Source organism: Rattus norvegicus, chromosome 3, assembly GCF_021556685.1.
Source record: "Rattus norvegicus strain SHRSP/BbbUtx chromosome 3, alternate assembly SHRSP_T2T, whole genome shotgun sequence".
Taxonomy (NCBI): Eukaryota; Metazoa; Chordata; class Mammalia; order Rodentia; family Muridae; genus Rattus; species Rattus norvegicus.
Window position 1 is genome coordinate 12,574,924 of NC_141536.1, and position 16,764 is coordinate 12,591,687.

The window sequence follows — 16,764 nt, forward strand, 5'->3', positions numbered from 1 at the left end:
CAGATCCATCAGGTCATGAAGCACTTCCTTCACGGGTGTGCCAGCCTCCCAGCCCCACATTCCAAGCACATATGTACCCAGGACTTCCACAGGACATGTAACCTCTAACAGGTGTCAGGGCTGGGGACTCTCCCACCCACTCCTGTCAGCATTTGCTTGTACTGACGCAGTCTCTACCCACTACCCATCCTGTTGAGTTCAGTGCAGGGCAGCTGCACCGGCTTTGGGCTGGTGAGTGAGTGCCACACCAGATCCATAGCATTCCACTAACCATGGGACTTGGCCCAAACCAGGATAGGTAGGCGGCCATTAGGGTTTGGTGACATCCTTGGCTCAGCACCTCAGTTCTCATAGCTCTGAGCCTAAGGATGTTTCTCTGGGAGCTTGCTGGCCCACTGCCTGCTTGGATACCAGCTCCCTGAACACAGGCAGGGAGACGAATGGCAAGGCCAGGCATCTGCCCTACTTGCCCTCAGCTGAATCAACTTCACCAGCACTCTTCCCTTTATTGATCGCCTGGCAGAATCACATTATGCAACCATGACTGCAGCAAGAACCACACTGAATGGAAGCAGGAAGTCTGGGGCTCAAGAGTCACCAGAGAGTGGCAGCTGGGAGATGGCACCTCGAGGTGCAGGGTGGAGGCTAGGCCTCAGGTGTCCCTTAACCCTTACTATGGAGAGGCTGAGGCCCCTCATCGATAGATAGTCCTCTGACTCCTGGTCCCTGGGTATTTCCTCATGAAGACAGATTCTGGCTTGGCTGTGGAGATGAAAGAGACTGGCCAGGGCGGAGGAAAGGGACTCTTCACAGCTCCTGCTGAGGAGGGGTGGGCTGGACGGGTTCCCTTCCCCATGATTCACATCGATGGATGATATGCTGGGGACCCGGGCCTTAGTCTTGTTCAGCCTCTGGGCTCAGCCCTATACATACTACAGCAGGTGCTGAGGACAAGGCCTGGAAGGCACTTGGCTTGGACCTCGGGGCCCTGCTAGAGAATGCTTATCTGGCTCAGTCAGCCTGGAGGGCACGGGAGCCAAGGGAGTGCGAGCCATGGCAGGAGTCCATTCCAAAGTGGGCTTGGCTGTGGAACGGGCAGGCCTGGGCCTGGGTTCAGAGCTTGGCCCTGGGGTGGTTCTGGAGTAAGGTGCGCATGTCCAGCAGAGCTTTCTCCAAGTAGTGAGCCATGCGGGCAGCGTTGGTCTCAGCACAGCTGTTGTAGGCTGACACGGAAAAGTTGATATGGGCCTCCATGGGATTGTAGCAGATGCCGTAACCGTCTGGGACCACAGGTCCGAAGGACATGACACAGTCTGTCTTGGCAGGGACCTGGGGACAGCAGGATCTAAGCTTTCATACCCAGGCCTATGGTAGCCCTCTTGCCTCTCTGCATCTACTCCTCTCCTGTGCTCTTTTCTCCACAGGGTGAGCCTTCCTTCACGTTCCTGGAGGGAGCAGTGGTGTTCCCAAGGCTATGCCTGTCTCCTTGCCTGTGCTCCATAAATACTGAGCTTCCTGGGACTGTGGCTTGTCTCAGCTGTGTGTCAGCACCCAGCATGCCAGCTGGTACTTATAGTAGTCAGTTACAGCTGGCCAATGAGTGAATGGAACATTCTCTCTCTCTTAAGAGGCCTACGCCTCCCACCCTTGTTACTACAGTGTCCCTACCCCGAGCTCCTGCTAGGGAACCCAGTTGTTTTGGCATTGAGCCTCTGCTGACATGTGTGGACCACATCACCGATAAGGTCCAGCTGCCAGTGGGCTGTAAAGATTATATTTTATGTGTGTGTATGCCTGAGTGTAGGTGTGTGTGTGCCCACAGAGGCCAGCAGAGGACACCATATCCCCAGGAATTGAGGTTACAGGTAGTTGTGGGTGCTGGGAACTGAACCTTGGTCCTTTAGAAGAACAGCAAGTTATCTTAGCTGTCTCCCCAGCCCCTGCCAATGGGTCTGTTCACCACCATTCTGGGACACCTGGGCCAGTGGCCTACCTGGCTGGTAGAAAGGTTGAAGTGCATGGCAATGGCGTAGGAGGTATCCATGAAGATGTCAGGCATGCTCACCAGGTCCTCGATGGCCTGTAGCTTCAGACCCAGCAAGTGCCGGTCAAAGGCCTCCCCTCGGATGGCCTGTGGGTGGGAGAACTGTCAAAGGCAGGTGCTGCAGGGTCCCAGGGCATCCCTGCCCTCCTCGGGAACCTGTGACAGTGCTGACCCTTCCAGACGCTGGTCTCTTAGAACCATGAGACCAGGTGTCCGGGCAGGACTGTCCTCACCTCCCAGATGGGGAAACCCTGGGTTACAGAGGGCAGACCTCTGCCCAGGGAGGCAGGACAGTGCAGGATTAAAACACAGGGAAGAGGGGTTGGGGATTTAGCTCAGCGGTAGAGCGCTTGTTTAGCGAGCGCAAGGCCCTGGGTTCGGTCCCCAGCTCCGGAAAAAAAAAAGAAAAAAAAAAAAAAAAACACAGGGAAGAGCTGGAGAGTGCATGTGACACGATCAGTGCCTATGTGTGCCATGTAACTAGGGCAGGGCTTATACACGCTATGTCTATACATGTATTTAACAGGTAGGACTGTCTGCATGCTGTGTGACATGGGCAATGTGCACCCCATATGACAGGCATGGCCACACACTGATGACCACACCACCACCTCCCTGGCTTAGCCTCAACTGCTGGAGAACAGGAGAGGAGACAGTGTTGGGCCCCTAGAGAGAGTAGGAAACACAAGATCCAAGAGCCTGTGCTCATTGTGATCATGGAACTTGGACCAAGGCGGTTACGAAGATGGCCCTAGTTTTACCAACTTTCAAATGGGGTTATTAATTTAAAATAGATTTGCAGTTCTTTGAAGGAGGGACAGGAAGACGGACACACAGGTAATGGACAGTAAGGGAGCAGGGCTCACTCACGCGGTCGGTGTAGGCTCGGTGGGCCTGCACAGCCTTTCGAAGCAGCTCCACCCTCTGCTGCTCCTGGGGATGGGTGGGGACAGAGGAAGTTAAAGCCCTGTCCTTCCTCTCCCTCTCCCACCTCAGCAGCTTGCTCTGTGTTCAGCACCACAGCAAGCACTGAATTGCCATCTCCTCATTCTCTGGAGCCCAACACCCGCAGTGGCTGTGGACAGAGGCTGGCATCTCTTAGGGATGCATGGTTTTGCCTCAGTGGTCAGAAAGCTCAGAACTAAATTCATGGCTCCATCTTCTGTTAAGCTCCCTCTGCCCACTGGAGCTGAAATAACCATAGAGGTGCAGTCCATTTGCAGAGAGAGTGAACAGGAGAGAAAGGACATGGCCCTCGCTCCAGACCTCTCACCGGCACTTTGGGGTCATCCATGCCTTTGACAAAGGCCAGCGAGTCTGTGGAGGCGGAGCGGATGGTGTCAGTGCGGCCCAGGTGAAACATGCGCAGAGAGGCGCTTTCATACGTGGCACACGCCTGCCCATAGATCCTGGGTGGGAGGAGGATCTCAGTATGTCCCGTTGCCGCAGGGTTGCCTGTACCTCCCCTCCCCTCTCTGGGGGCAGGTGATCAGGCAGGGCACACCTGTAGTATGCCAGCTGCAGGGCTATCTGGATGAAGGCATCAGGGCTTAGCTTCTGGGACTTGGGGAAGTCCTTTCCAAAGTGATGGAAAACCAGCATCATGATGTCCAGGTCCTGGATCATGCTGGAGATGCGGGAGGCATGGGTGAGAAACAGGTACCTGGAAGCCTCATGGCTGGTCTTCCCCTAACCAGGCCCAGCCTGCACTCACATGCTGATGTTCTGTTTGGCCTTCTCTATGTCATTCTTGATCTCAGGTGTGATGTTGAACCGCAGCTTCTTGGGCATAGGCAGGGGTACCATAGGGGACCGCACAAGTTCAGGCTTCTTTCTGCATGGGACAGGGAGGCTCATGGCTCATGCCGGTGTCATTGAAGCCCGAGTGTGTCCCTGAGACTGAGGTGGGAAGAGGAGTCCCACCTCAGGGGTTCCAAGATTGTGGGTGCACTCTAGCTTTCAAGGTCAGATGGACGCCAGGTATAGTGGTGCACACCTGCAGTCCTGCCCCTTAGAGGAGCAGAGGCAGGTGAATTCTGAGTTTGAGGCCAGCCTAGATCAGTTAGGGAATTGTAGGCCATCAAGCCATAGTGAGACTCTGTTTAAAAACAAAAAGAAGAGGCCAGAGGGAAACAGCCCTGGTCAAAGCCACAAAGCTGGGAAGGTAGGGCTAGAGGCAGATTTCAAAACGCCACAGCTCTGCAGCTTCCTGCGGCTCAGCAGTGCTGGCTGCTCTGCTCCTCCACAGGTCCTGGTGGGCAGGGACACAGCAGACAAAGCAGCCATATACACAAAATGTGGAAACAAGGGGTTGGGGATTTAGCTCAGTGGTAGAGCGCATGCCTAGGAAGCGCAAGGCCCTGGGTTCGGTCCCCAGCTCCGAAAAAAAGACCCAAAAAAAAAAAAAATGTGGAAACAAACCTTTAAAAAAAAACCTTCTGGGCTGGAGAGATGGCTCAGTGGTTAAGAGCACCGACTGCTCTTCCCAAGGTCCTGAGTTCAAATCCCAGCAACCACATGGTGGCTCACAACCATCTGAAACGAGTCTGATGCCCTCTTCTGGTGTGTCTGAAGATAGCGACAGTGTAATCATAATATATAATAAATAAATAAAATATTTAAAAAAAAAAAAAAAACCTTCTAAACCAGGAGGTGGTGCGCACACCTTTAATCCCAGCACTCAGAAGGCAGAGGCAGGCAGATTTGAGTCTGAGGTCAGCCTGGTCTACAGAGTGAGTTCCAAGACAGCCAGGGCTACACAGAGAAACCCTGTCTTTAAAAAAAAAAAAAATCAAAAATAGACAGACAGACACATTGACTCTGTTCTTCAAATGACAATAACATTTCTCTACAAGTCTGTCACCAGCATGCCACCTGCCACTAGGAACTGGGAAGTGAGGCTGGAAGCATACTCACGTATACTCCATGACATGGTCCACAAGAGCGACAATGGGGGGCCCTTCTGCAGCTGCATGTTCATAAACCATCCCACAGGAGCCATCTTCTGCCACAATAAACTGTGGACGAGAAAGGACCCCTCCTGTCAGCCCCAGATTCTTGCAGGAGCTCCCTGACCCACTGCTCTCCATGTGGGCGGGTCTCCTAGGAAGGGCCCCTGAGGCCCTAGGAAGGGTCTCCAGGCTGTGCGCAGATCCACACGAGCACTCTGCTCACATATCTGGGAGCAGAGCCTCAGAGGCTCACCCCAGCAGTTTGCCCCTGTATAGAGCACATAGGAAAAGTCATACCCAGACTGCACCACACTGACCCCAGACAGTGTCTGACATGCTAAAGGGCTCTGCTGAGGGTGTCAGTGGAAGCAGGCCTGGTAATGACAGGCTGGTGGCCTGGTAATTACAGCAGCATCCAGCCTCCTTGCTTCCTGCCTGCTTTATAAGCAGGAGGCTGGGGACGCTGGGCCTAAGGAAAGGGCAGGAAGTTCAAAGCGTCAGTGAGCCAAGCTTTGGGGCCATGGCCCTGCTAGGTCCTCACTTGCCTGCAGTGTCTTGTCGAACCAGCGGTTGCCACTGTTGAACTTGCTGCCACCACCATGAAGCATCTGGCCGGCTACGTGGCTGCGGTAGACATCATCTGAGACTCTGGGCACTTGCTTGTCCAGGCACACAGTGAAGATGCTCTTCTGGATGGAGTTCACCGACTCCCGGTTTACTTTGTCTGTAGGAGTTGGGGTAAGCGTAGGGAACTTCAGAGCCTATTGTCTGCTGCCCTGGGCTCTTCTTGCCTCATGCCCCTCTGGAGACGGGGACGTCCCCACCTTTGGGGCCTTCAGGGCATGCGCAGAATTGTGGATGCACAGTTAGAGCTTGCCTTCAACAAATCCCTACACGGATGCCCCGTACCACAAAGGGCAGGGCCCAGCATCTGGCACACTACAGACATAGAAAAGCAGAAGTCCAAGAGTCACATGGAGAGCTGGCATGGCAGTCCAAGATCCAAAACCAGCAACCAGACTCTGACGATGTGCATGGCCAGCATGGGGTTTGATGGGATTGGTTCTGGGAGCAGAGAGTATGGAAAAAGGTACCTCAGCCAAAACACTTGTCTAAATCCAACTTGATACTTCACAGGGAGAAACTGGCTTTGTCAACCTGAGCCTTGGTTTTCTCATCTATAAAATGGGCCATTATACCTGCTCCAAATTGAGAGGGTCTGATGAAAACGTTGAGTGCCCCAGCTCAGGATGGGACCTGTGTGGCATGTAAGGAAGTCAAAGAAAGCCCTGGAAGTACCTTTAATGAGGCTGCTGTAGGCCTTGGCCCAGCTGTTCCGGTGGTTGGAGGTTAGGATGCCAACAGGCTCCTTGTTGGATTGCAGTGAGGAGTTCCAGATTTTCTCAAGCTGCACAAAGATCTGATCTGAGGTGAGTGGTGTCCCATCACTGTGGTACACATCCAGCTCGAAGAACTGTGATGCCAGACAGGGAAGAGAGGGGCTGAATGATCTCAGGCAGGGATGACTACCAGCTTCTCCTGACCTTGGCAATGGAAATCACAACCAGCACAGCCTGGGCCAGGGAGGAGCTGGAGTTGGGCTGGGAGGGGAGGGTGTAGGGCTGGGGCCAGGGCCCCTCAGACAGGGCAGTGGTGCCCACCTGGTAGTTATGCACCACGGTTATATGTGTGGGTGGTTTCTTTGACTTTAAGAAGTTCACCACTGAGTCCTGCTTGAGGCCAGGCACACGGCAAGAAGACAGGATCTGATAATACTGGTTCATGCACAGTGGCTGTCCTCCCAGGAACTCAACTGGCAGCGTCTCGCTGTGGGAGGACACAGGAAGGGGCTACTGGGCAGGTGAATGGGGAAGAAGCCAAGGTAGACAGACACCTGCTAGTCCTGCTTGGATCAGCACGGCAGGGGTTGAAGGTGAAAGTACAGGTATTGAGGCCTTGGAGTCCTGCGTATGAGTCACTCACAAACTGCCTTTGTCCCTCATCTGGGCTTGTTAGTCACAGGCAACTGTGATCCACTTTGGCTGGGATGACAAGGTCACCAGGAAAAGTCCCAGGAACTGGAGCAGAGGACTGGAGCAGAGGTAGGGCTGCTCACCAGAGAGTGAGGTCCTCACTCTCAGGGATCACTGTCCTCAACCCCTCCCAAAGCTGGGCCAACAGGAAGTAAGAATGACATGGGCCTGCAGAGTGTCTGCAATGACACTCTGGGTGCTCAGGGCTAGCACCAGGGTATTAGGCAGGCATAGGCAAGGGTGGTATTCAGGTCGGGTAGGGCTGCTCACTTGTCAATCATGGACTTGAAATCCAATACACCCTCGATGAGTTTGGCAGCAAACCTGGAGGACGAAACAGAGATCTGAAGCCATGTGGACACCCACTGGAGGACCCTGGGACAGGGATGCCTGCTAAGTGTGGAAGGATCGGCCAAGGGTCGGACCTGTACAATCACTACTCCCTCTCAGAGGACGCCTAAGGAGCTCAGAGTGGACCCGCAGCATGAGACCCTTTGAATTGCTCTTTGTCTGAAGTGGGGAATGCCGCTGGCCGGAGGGGCCTGAAAGGACCGGGTGTCGCTCAGCAGTGGCGTACTATGGCAGGATGAGAGGCCAGTGGCGACTGAGTCCCACCATGGGCTGGGGGGCAGCCTGAGGTACCCCTTATGTGGAGGTCCATTACCTTGGTGAAATAGTTAAGGGGACCAAGTATCCCTGCTGCTCCTCCCTTTCTCTTTCTGAGTCTTCGTGTCCCCATGACACTGGTGGCAATCTCTTCCTCCCTGGGTTATTCAGGGTTTCCTGGCTCAAACCAACTATCTCCCAATGTCTGAGGCCATCCCCATCCCAGTATAGAAGATATGTAAAATGAAGGTATTTTATCCTGTATGTGGGAGAACCCAGGCTGAGTCCCATCTGTAAACAGGAGGCCCTGGTCCCTTTATTATCTGTGTGTGTGGAGCACAGGATCTACTGCACGCTGGACAATCACTCGACCACTGAGCCACACTTCCTTCCCCCTCCTGGTTCCTCTCTGTTCTTGCCCTGGTCTCTTTAAGAGAAGCTGGTGCCACTAATGAGTGGCAGGTTCCTGGGCAGGAGATGCCTGCTGCTAGTATTTTTATCTCTGGTAGGACTGGAACAGGGGCCAGGGCAGGTGACATGGCTGAATGTGGAAAAGGGGACTGTGTATAAAGGTCACTGTGTGGCCAGCTGAGGAGAGTGGGAGGGACTCAGGGCACGGTTGGCGGGTGAATGATTACAGCGCCCTGGCACTAGAAGCCTGTCCTCTTAAATTGAGTTGTGACCATGGGAGATGGTTCCCTCACTGCTCTGAGCCTCGGTTTCCCCATCTATAAGATGAGGCTGTTGGTGGGGTAAAAGCACAGGGCCAAGGCCTTTCCAGTTTCCTAGGGTACAGACTTGAAGGTTCTGGAAACACACAGAGCCCTGCCCACAGGCACAGCCTTGTGCCTGTCTCAGACACTCACCGGAGCTGACCCTGTAGATCCATGAAGTCCTGCTTGGGCAGCAGCACTCCTGGACTGGAGTAGATGACCACAGGCTGGCGGAACTGGAGATAGGCTGTCTTGAGCCACCACTCGGACAGCTGGACAAGGACCAGAGTAGAACTGATCAGGAGGTGCACCTCGGGTCCTCTTCCTCCCCAGGACCAAGGAGATCCTCTGGCCTCTCTGCAGGACAGACTCCCAGCAAATGCTGAGGTTCACGGTCCCCTTCCCTACCTCCTTTACCATCATCTTCCCCTGAGCTTGTGCAATCAGCACTGCTAAGAGAAGAAGCTGGGAAAAACAACTGAAAGCAAACTTGGCAAGGGAATAAGCCAGTGAGCAGCTTTCCTCTAGTCCCTTCTGTGTGCCAGTGAGGCTTGGACCCAGGACTCCACACACACGCTAACTAGCACACATTCCGTTTGAGCTATAGCCTTACTTTATCTTACAACTGTCCTGTCACCAGTACATGAAATGCATCCCTAGATATGTAGATAAAACAGCAAGTGGGTTTCCAACCATTTCCATCTCCAGCTAGAAATTACCCAGGGAGCCAGCAGCCTGCCTCAGGACCACCCAGTGGGTCTGGTGCTCCTCACCAGCCTTTGGCTAGGAGGACACTGGCTTTCATCTCAAAATCAGGGCAAGTCTAAGGGGGTAATTTACTGTGATGGTGAGAACAGGGGGTAGGTCCTTTCCTGTCCCATGGATGGGGTTTCTTGGGATCAGCCATAGGCAGAGTGCGACTGGTGCCCCTGCAGCCTGAGTGCTCTTTACCACTCCCAGTAAGTAGGTATTTGTCTCTAATTTCCACCTATCCCCCTTGGTTTTTTATTTTATTTTTATTGGTCTCACTATGTATCCTTGGCTGGCCTAGAGCTTTGCAGAGTAGGCTAGCCTCACAGAGATCTGCACACTTATCTCCCATGTGCTAGACATGTACCACCATGCTATACCTTATCTCTTATAGGTTCCTAAACCTCAAGACCTAGGCCTCCCAATGTGCCCCACGCCCATCCCAACCAGCAGCAGAATGGCACTACATAACATACAGTGGCTAGCCTGTGGCATCAGGCCACTCACCCAGGGCCTTGGTAAGAGAGAAGGGAGGGTGACTTGCCACAGGCTGGGTAAACAAGTGACTGCCATCTGCTGACTCATAGCCAAGGACTGGACCCCTGAGGCAAGCAGGCCTTCCTGTACATCTTAGGGTCTTCCTGCAAGCTCTTGTGAGGATGTGGGCTTTGGTCTACCTCTCTAGGCCTTAGCTTCTTCAGTGGTAGGAAGCAGACAGACAAGGGCTCCCTCTCATCCAGGGGCCTTCACACCTGCAGGAACTGCAGGCTACAGTTTAGACAAGCGGAGAAGGCACCCCCTGGCAGAGGCAGCAATGCTTCAAGGGCCCTGTGATGGCCCCAACTCTAGTCAGAGCCTTTGGCTCCAAAGATTCCTTGACTCAATGAAAGCTACTAGACCTCAGAATCTCTAAGGTCCTTTTAACGCCAGCATTCTGATTTCAACAGACAAAGGCCCTGACACACTAAGGCTCGGCAAATGCTTGTCCCTAACAACTCCCACCTCCCTCCCACTTCCACATGTGGATCCAGACTCCAGAGCCCCGCAGCCCAGGGTACTTCCTGTTTTCTGCTGCGGCTGGCCCCGATGCGCTGCTCCACTCCTGCGAAGACTGCATCTACAGACCCTACCAGCTCAGACGGACAACATTTGAAAAAGAAAAACCTCACTCATGCTACATGCACAGGCCACTCCCCCTTTTTGATAATGATCTTAGACTGTATAAATCAGCATACTTATTCACCCAGCGACTATGCTGTGTTAGATCGCCATCCCCTGGAGATGACTTAGGGTCCCTGGGAACAGGTATTTAGGCGAGACCAAGATGCTGAACTCCCTAAGGGACTTGAACTTCTGTAGCTCTTGGCATATGTGGGGCCACAGATACTGAGGGTGACTGTTTTCACCCAGCTGTCCCCTACAGCCAGCTTCTTCCTAGAGCTTCATATTGGTGATCCTCTTCCTCCCAGTTTATTTTAAAAGGGGACTTCCCACCCTCAGGCCCACTATATTAGCAAGTGCCACTGACTGTCTTCCAAACAACCTTGGACCTCATGACTCTGTCTCCTTGTGCCAGGCCCAGGGCACGACACTCCCTGCTAGGTGAAGGCCTCAGCCTCTTCACTGCCCTGGCTCCTGCCCTTGCTTCCTCCCCAGCAGCTTGGGCTCTTTTTTTGTTTTGGCGCAATCTTTGTGTATAATGTAAATATAGAAATGTGTACCTTGTACCAGTGTAGATGTGTCTAATCGGTTAAATTGAACTAATTTAACCAATTTGACATAGGATCATGTACAGCAACCTCAGGTTGACACAAATTCCCTGCCTCAGGCTGTTCCAACAAGCTCAAGTCTCCATCTCTTCCTCTGCCTGCCTGCCCGCCCTGCTCTGAACACACTGCAGCCCAGGCTCCATCCCGAAGCGAGCCACATTGCTGCTCCATTCCCTCCCGCCCTCCCTCGGACAGACACTGCCACCCATTATCTCTGCCTCTTTTCCCCTCAGCCCTGAAGAACCCAGAGTCTCACACATGCTAGGGAAATGCTCTACCACAGAGCCATCATCCCAGCCAGTAGGACCTTTTCCAAACTCTCCAGTAATTCCTCTGCTGAACATGACTCCACGAGTTGATGTGCAATCCTGTTTAACGCCCTTCTCCCTGCATGCCCCTAGCTCTAGGGGTGCTCTGGAGGACCCATGGCCCCCAGGCAACTGCCAAGACGCTGCCATCTCACTTACCCAGTTCTCCATTTTCTTGGCCCTGCGCTCCAATCCCTTCTGCAGGCGTTCCCCTACACCCCCTGAGGTCTGAAACTCGTCCACCAGTTGCTTGGTGTGAGCCCATTCTTCCTCACTCACGATGGGCTGCAGTGCCTTGAGGTAATGGTCCAGGGATTGCTGAAGTGGAGGCACAGGCAGCCGTGGCAGTGCATCCTGGTGGGCCTTAAATCGACCAGACACCTTCATCAAGGAGGAGGGCTTGAGGAGGCCCAGGGGTTTCACCTGCGGGATGCAGAGCAGCCTACTCATTCTCTCAGACTGAGCACAGCTCTTTCCAAACTATAGTCCCAGGCTCTTATATGCCATCCCCTCTGGGGCAACGACAGCTTTATGGGTGGTGCCTGCCCTGGATGCCCAGCCCTCAAGATGTAGGAGTCCCGCCTCTCAGGGGCCTAGAGGTACAGGAAGGCTAGGAAAGAGTTGGGGTGGGATAAATGACATTATTGGGGTGACAGAGGCAAGGGGGCCTCCCACCTGTCAGGATGCACAAGACCCATCATCCTTGCCCTGGGCAGATAAATCAGCCAGCAGAGGTGGCAGCTGGCTCTCTAAGCCGAAGCCCCCAACTTCCCAACCCCTACTTCCCACTTGAGAAATAGGAGGGAAGTGGAAACAGGCGAGCAGGGTGGGGGACGGGGGACAGCACCTCTGGAGAGGCTGCAGCCTCTGTGCTTTCTCTTCACTGTGGGGCGATGGTAAGGGGTGTGGGCAGTGCTGTAGCAAGAGAGCTGAGTGGCCTGGCATGGAGGATGAGGGTAGCAGAGAGAGAGACGGGGGAAGAAGTCCAGGAGACTCTGGAAGTGAAAGAAAGCAAGACAAGAAGGGCCCAGGCTGCTGGCACAGTGGCAGGCAAGCGGCAGAAGCGCCATTCCATACCTTCTCTCTCTGCTGCTCGTCCTCCATGGCAGGACTGAGGATGTGAGCCCTGTCTGTCTGCCTGGGCTGGATCTCTAAGCCTAACTGTGCTACCAATTGGACGAGCAGAAACTAGCAAGAGCAGCCACCTGCCTGGACTGGAAAGAGAAGACAAGATTCACAATTCAGGCGTGAAGGAGTTGTGAGGCTGTAGCCACTAACATAGTAGCATCTGAGGCTGGAGCAGTGGTAGCCGCTGGGCTGCAGATGCTGCCCCACCTCTCCCTGGCCTCCAGAGAGGAGGAGCAGGGCAGGTAAGTGGGCTGGAAGTGGGCACGGAAGTAAGAGGAAACCTGGAACTTCTTCTTTTCTTCTTTGGATGGGCCCAGCGCCAGGGAGGCAAGCCAAGAGGTATTAAAAAATCCACCTGTCAAAATCTTCATAGATCTTTTTGAAGTGGGAAAGCTTGGCTTGAGGGTGGAAAGAGTCTGGCTGCTAACCTGTGGCCCTGAAATTAGTCCTGCTTAGGAATGGTGCAAGGCAGATGCCAGGAAATGGTTACTAGTGGACAACGATTGCCACAAACCTGCCTATCTGTTTCCCTTCAGACCTAGGGACCTTTGGTGGGTTTTGTTTTTTGTTTTTTGTTTTTTTTTTTTTTTTGTTTTTTGTTTTTTTTTAATGAGTTCTGGATCACTCAGGTTGGGATCAAAAGTGGGGGAGATATGAGGGCCAGCAGTACTTCTGTACGTTTGGTATGAATAATAACCCAAAGGACCCACTTGATCTGTGGGTTGGGCTAAATTTGATTAGCAGAGCCATGGGATTTGATTGTCTCCTTGCTTCAGTCTCCCTAGTTATGCCAGTATGGTGGTCCCAGGGGATGATGTAAAAGCAGTCTGTTGGATAGGGTGCAGCTTTTGAGCAGGGCGAGAAGGGTCTCAGGTGCTACTAGGACTCCAAGAAGAATCTCAGTCTTAGCTACTAACCCAGGGTCTGACGGGGCAGTACAGTTCACAGCCGTACAGAACTTGAGTCAGAGAGGACAAGAGCTCACCATTAGGATGGCGGGCGGCATTAGCTAAGGATGCCAAGCTGCTGCCTGCCGGCTGCTGCCTGCCGCCTCCTGCCACCTCCTGCCTCTTCGGGCCTGCTTTAGAGATTTTTCAGTACTAGTCTCCACCTGAGGTCCTCTTAGCCGTACGCAATGGGAGAGGGTGAGCATCTGATGAACTCAAAGAGACTGAACAACTGGGTAGGCTTGGAAAGTGGCTCTAGTCTGGGCAGAAGCAACAGCCTAGGGCTGAACTATCTTTAGCCGGTAGCCCCCGACAGGTGTCTGAGTCCGAATAACGGAGAGCATGAAGGAGAAGGGGAGTGTAAAGGTTTGCAAAAGACTTGAACCTAGGTTTCTCAGTCTTCTGGGTCATTGACACTGAGTGCCAGGGGTCTTGAGTTCGATCCCACCCCTTACCTGGTCTCCTCTGCCCACCTTGCAGATTGCACCCTATCAGCCGGTGTAGGGGTTCTCTTGACCGCTGCTACCCTGCTGCCCGAGGCCCGCCCGTCTTATCCCGTCCAGGGCCCTTCTGGGCGTACTCACCACGGTTCTGGCAGCAAAAGCTAACATTGTCCCAATCTGTTTGCGGACACTGGGTCCGCTCCGCCCCTCACGCTGGGTAAACTCTGCGCCACTGCTGGGGTGCTGGGGTCAGTGGGTTCGCGGTTAGGGCTCTAGGTTCAAGGTCGCCGAGTCACTGCCGTTAGCCAGTAGAGGCGGCCCCGCGGCCACCGGGCCCGGCGGGCTGCCGGTCAGGCAGGACTCACGGGGCGGAGCTTTGATGGGTCGCAGTCTCCAGCCGCTAGCCGCGAGCCGGGGGCGGACCCAAGCCTGGGCGAAGTCACAGAGGGAGGGGCCTGTGGAGATGGACCTCCAGCTCAGCGGTTAGCAACCAGGCACTGTGCTTCCGTCACGGGGTCACAACGGTAGCCACTGCCCAGCTCGCGCTCTCCGCCTCCAAAAGCTACCTAAGCTGTCGAGGCGGGCGCGTGTGTCCAAGTCTGACCGGTGTCCTTGAACGTCATTCTTAGAATGGCAGGAGAACACAACTATGTTGATTACTTGGGTTGAACCATGCACAAAGATGACAGGTGGCCTTGCTCCACAAAAATACTGCTGCCATACCTATTCATCACCCCTTCCAAAGCAAGCAAAAACAACCCAACGCCCCCGCATAACCCAACGAACGCCCCGCACAAATATGGCTGCCAGATCTGCAGTTGGCTTGCGGACGGCAGCCGTTAGTGCGCATGCTCTCTGGCGCCCCGCACCAAAATGGCCGCTGCCTCTGTCGGTGCGGCCGCCGCGAGACGACAGTTGGTGGGCATGCTCCCTGAGTGCCTCGCTCCGGCATGGCTGCCGCTTTCACAGGAGTGTCTGTAATTCTCGGCTTCCGGTCGTAGCGGGCCAGCGCTCATTTCCCTGCTGGAAGCTGGGTAGAGCCGGGGAGAGGTGTGGGGTGAACTGTGAGAGAGAACCGCGAGCATCCGCTCCGGCTCCTGAAGGAGAAGATGGCCGAGGGCGAGCGGCAGCCGCCGCCAGGTAGGGCGGTTGGAGGGCCGGGGCGTGCGGGGTAGGAAAGGGGTGTGGCTCTGGGAGTCTGAGGAGATGGAGGGACCGAGGAGGTGAAGCTGACGGCCTGGGGGGTGGGAGTTGAAGGGCCAGAGCCCTGGGCTGCAGGCGGGTGGCGGGGAAGGCGACCGGTCTCGGGGAGCCCGGGGCTTATCCGGGGGCCGGGCGGGCAGAGCGGTGGGGAGGTGCAGAGCGCCTTCAGGTAAAAAGCTCTTGACCTGGTGGCAGGGTTGCCTGGGGTCGGGGCGAGTGGGATCCAGGAGGCTGGGTTCTTTATGAGACTCTGCTCGGGTGGACCTGGGTCTCGCTCGGACGCCAGCCTCCTCCATGTCCTGCCCACCCTGCATCTCTTTCCTTCCCTCCCTCCCTTCCCCGGGGCCTCTGTCCTGCAGGCTTGGCTCCGAGGGTTTCGGTATCTGCAGAGTTAATTGAGAGAAACTATCCGGGGTGTCTAAACCACTAATTTAAAAAGGCAGTCTGTGCAAGATGAGAGGGTTGGTGGCATCATCGTTTAACTTTTGTTTACACCGCGGCCTCATTGTAGTCCATCTTAAGTATCTAGGGCAGACATACAGGCCAGATGCTCCAGTAGAGACCCCCTTTTCTGGAGGAGAAGAAAGCTGTTTGCTGACTCCGTGTAGTTAAGAAGGACCTGACCAGCGGCTCATACTTTGAAAGTGTTTGACGATTATTCCACCACACTTCCTATTTTGTGTAACATCTCAAGAGGGAGAAAATTTGAAAATCAAAAGAGGCACCTTTTCCGTGCACCCCAAAAATGGATGAGCACAGTGGAATTCAAAACCAGACATTTATTTTAAATTATACAAAACCTCTATGAATGTGTCTTAATCAATTTTAGTGTTGGCATCAAGAGATAGTAGCTATCAGGCAGTCAGACTCCTTTTGAAATGAATGAGTGTCTCCGAAGATCAGTAGGGAAGGGAAGTTGGGGACCAGAACCCAGTACTGGAGGGGGAAAAAAATCCTCAGGGTGGTTGTGGACATTTTTGAGTTACACAGACTATATGGCAAGTCACCACATGTGTCCTTTAGTAGACTGAATTTGAGGAGAGTGTTGCTCAGTAAGGGTGCTTGCTGCCAAGCCTGGCAACCCGAGTTTGGTCCCGGGAACACACAAAGCGGAAGGCTAGAACTGACTTGAATGTTGTCCTCTGACCTCCACACACATACCGTGGCTCATCCATACGTGTGACACACACACACACACACACACACACACACACACACACACACACACAGATGTAGTTTTAAAATAATTTAAAGTGAGGTTATCAAACTTTCCTCCTGGAGTTGTGGTTTGTGGGCGTTTGGCTGTGAGCAGTGTTTGGGTGTGGTGAATACTCACCGATGCAAACACTCACATCCACGTGTGAGGCGATAATCCAGCACACTCTTGGGGGTTGTGGGTGGGTTTTTTTTTTTTTTTTTTTTTTTTTGAGACAGGTATCACTGTGTATCTCCAAATCCCTGGCACTTTCTCCTGTCATCCCCAGACAGGCTCTCTTCTCTGCACTCTCCACATATCCAGAACTTGTCTAGGACTAGAACTCATTGTGTAGACCAGACTGGCCCGGAAATGCCCCTGCCTCTGCCTTTTGAGCGCTGGGCTGGAGCCTGCACTACTGCATCCAGCTTGTGCTTTGGACACAAGGTCCCTGGACCAGGCTAAAAGTCATCTTAATAGCCAAGGTTGACTTTGTACCGGTCCTCCTATCTCCCCTTCTAAGAGCTGGGGTTACAAGTGTGGGCCACCATGCTTAGCTGTTTTGTTTCGAGGCAGGGTCTCACTGTGTGCCAAGGGCTGGCTAAAATGGGGGTCCTTCTGCCTCCACCCACTGAGCGCGGGGGTTGTAGTGATGTGCTTGCTACCTGAGCTAC

The 16,764-nt window shown here is 53.9% G+C and overlaps 2 protein-coding genes across 6 annotated transcripts in view; one reads left to right on the plus strand and one right to left on the minus strand.

Annotated features, from left to right (window-relative positions):
* Nucleotides 1-486: 486 nt before the first annotated feature.
* On the minus strand, nt 487-14,082 carry Crat (carnitine O-acetyltransferase). 4 transcript variants are annotated; one of them, XM_087652708.1, is made up of 15 exons: nt 13,834-14,057; nt 12,252-12,388; nt 11,334-11,597; nt 8,501-8,619; nt 7,299-7,352; nt 6,657-6,822; nt 6,295-6,469; nt 5,541-5,719; nt 4,961-5,061; nt 3,759-3,878; nt 3,549-3,671; nt 3,318-3,453; nt 2,915-2,977; nt 1,994-2,131; nt 487-1,329 (listed from the first exon to the last, which is right to left on the minus strand). In XM_087652708.1, the coding sequence occupies exons 2-15, from the start codon at nt 12,276-12,278 to the stop codon at nt 1,114-1,116; spliced, it is 1,881 nt and encodes a 626-aa protein (XP_087508834.1). In that variant the 5' UTR covers nt 12,279-12,388; nt 13,834-14,057; the 3' UTR covers nt 487-1,113. The 4 variants fall into 4 exon arrangements, with proteins under 4 accessions (XP_087508834.1, XP_087508836.1, XP_087508835.1 ...); XM_087652710.1 differs by having other exon boundaries at nt 12,022-12,388; XM_087652709.1 differs by having other exon boundaries at nt 13,705-13,850.
* A 477-nt stretch (nt 14,083-14,559) lies between these two features.
* The window catches only part of Ptpa (protein phosphatase 2 phosphatase activator), a 30,522-nt gene continuing 28,317 nt past the window's right edge, over nt 14,560-16,764 (plus strand). The window contains exon 1 of one of the 2 annotated variants that reach the window (XM_087652967.1): nt 14,560-14,832. In XM_087652967.1, the coding sequence (XP_087509093.1) occupies nt 14,802-14,832 (31 nt within the window). In that variant the 5' untranslated portion in view covers nt 14,560-14,801. The remainder of the gene's footprint in view (nt 14,833-16,764) is intronic. The other variant, NM_001108577.2, reaches the window with a different exon arrangement.

Excerpts from the sequence above, each read along its gene's own strand:
- Crat (NM_001004085.2), bottom strand. The coding sequence starts at position 13,860 with ATGTTAGCTTTTGCTGCCAGAACCGTG. Across the intron at positions 11,598-13,833 it reads CTTTTGCTGCCAGAACCGTG|GTGAAACCCCTGGGCCTCCT; the intron begins GTGAGTACGCCC and ends TGCATCCCGCAG. Across the intron at positions 7,353-8,500 it reads GATCTACAGGGTCAGCTCCG|GTTTGCTGCCAAACTCATCG; the intron begins GTGAGTGTCTGA and ends TTCGTCCTCCAG.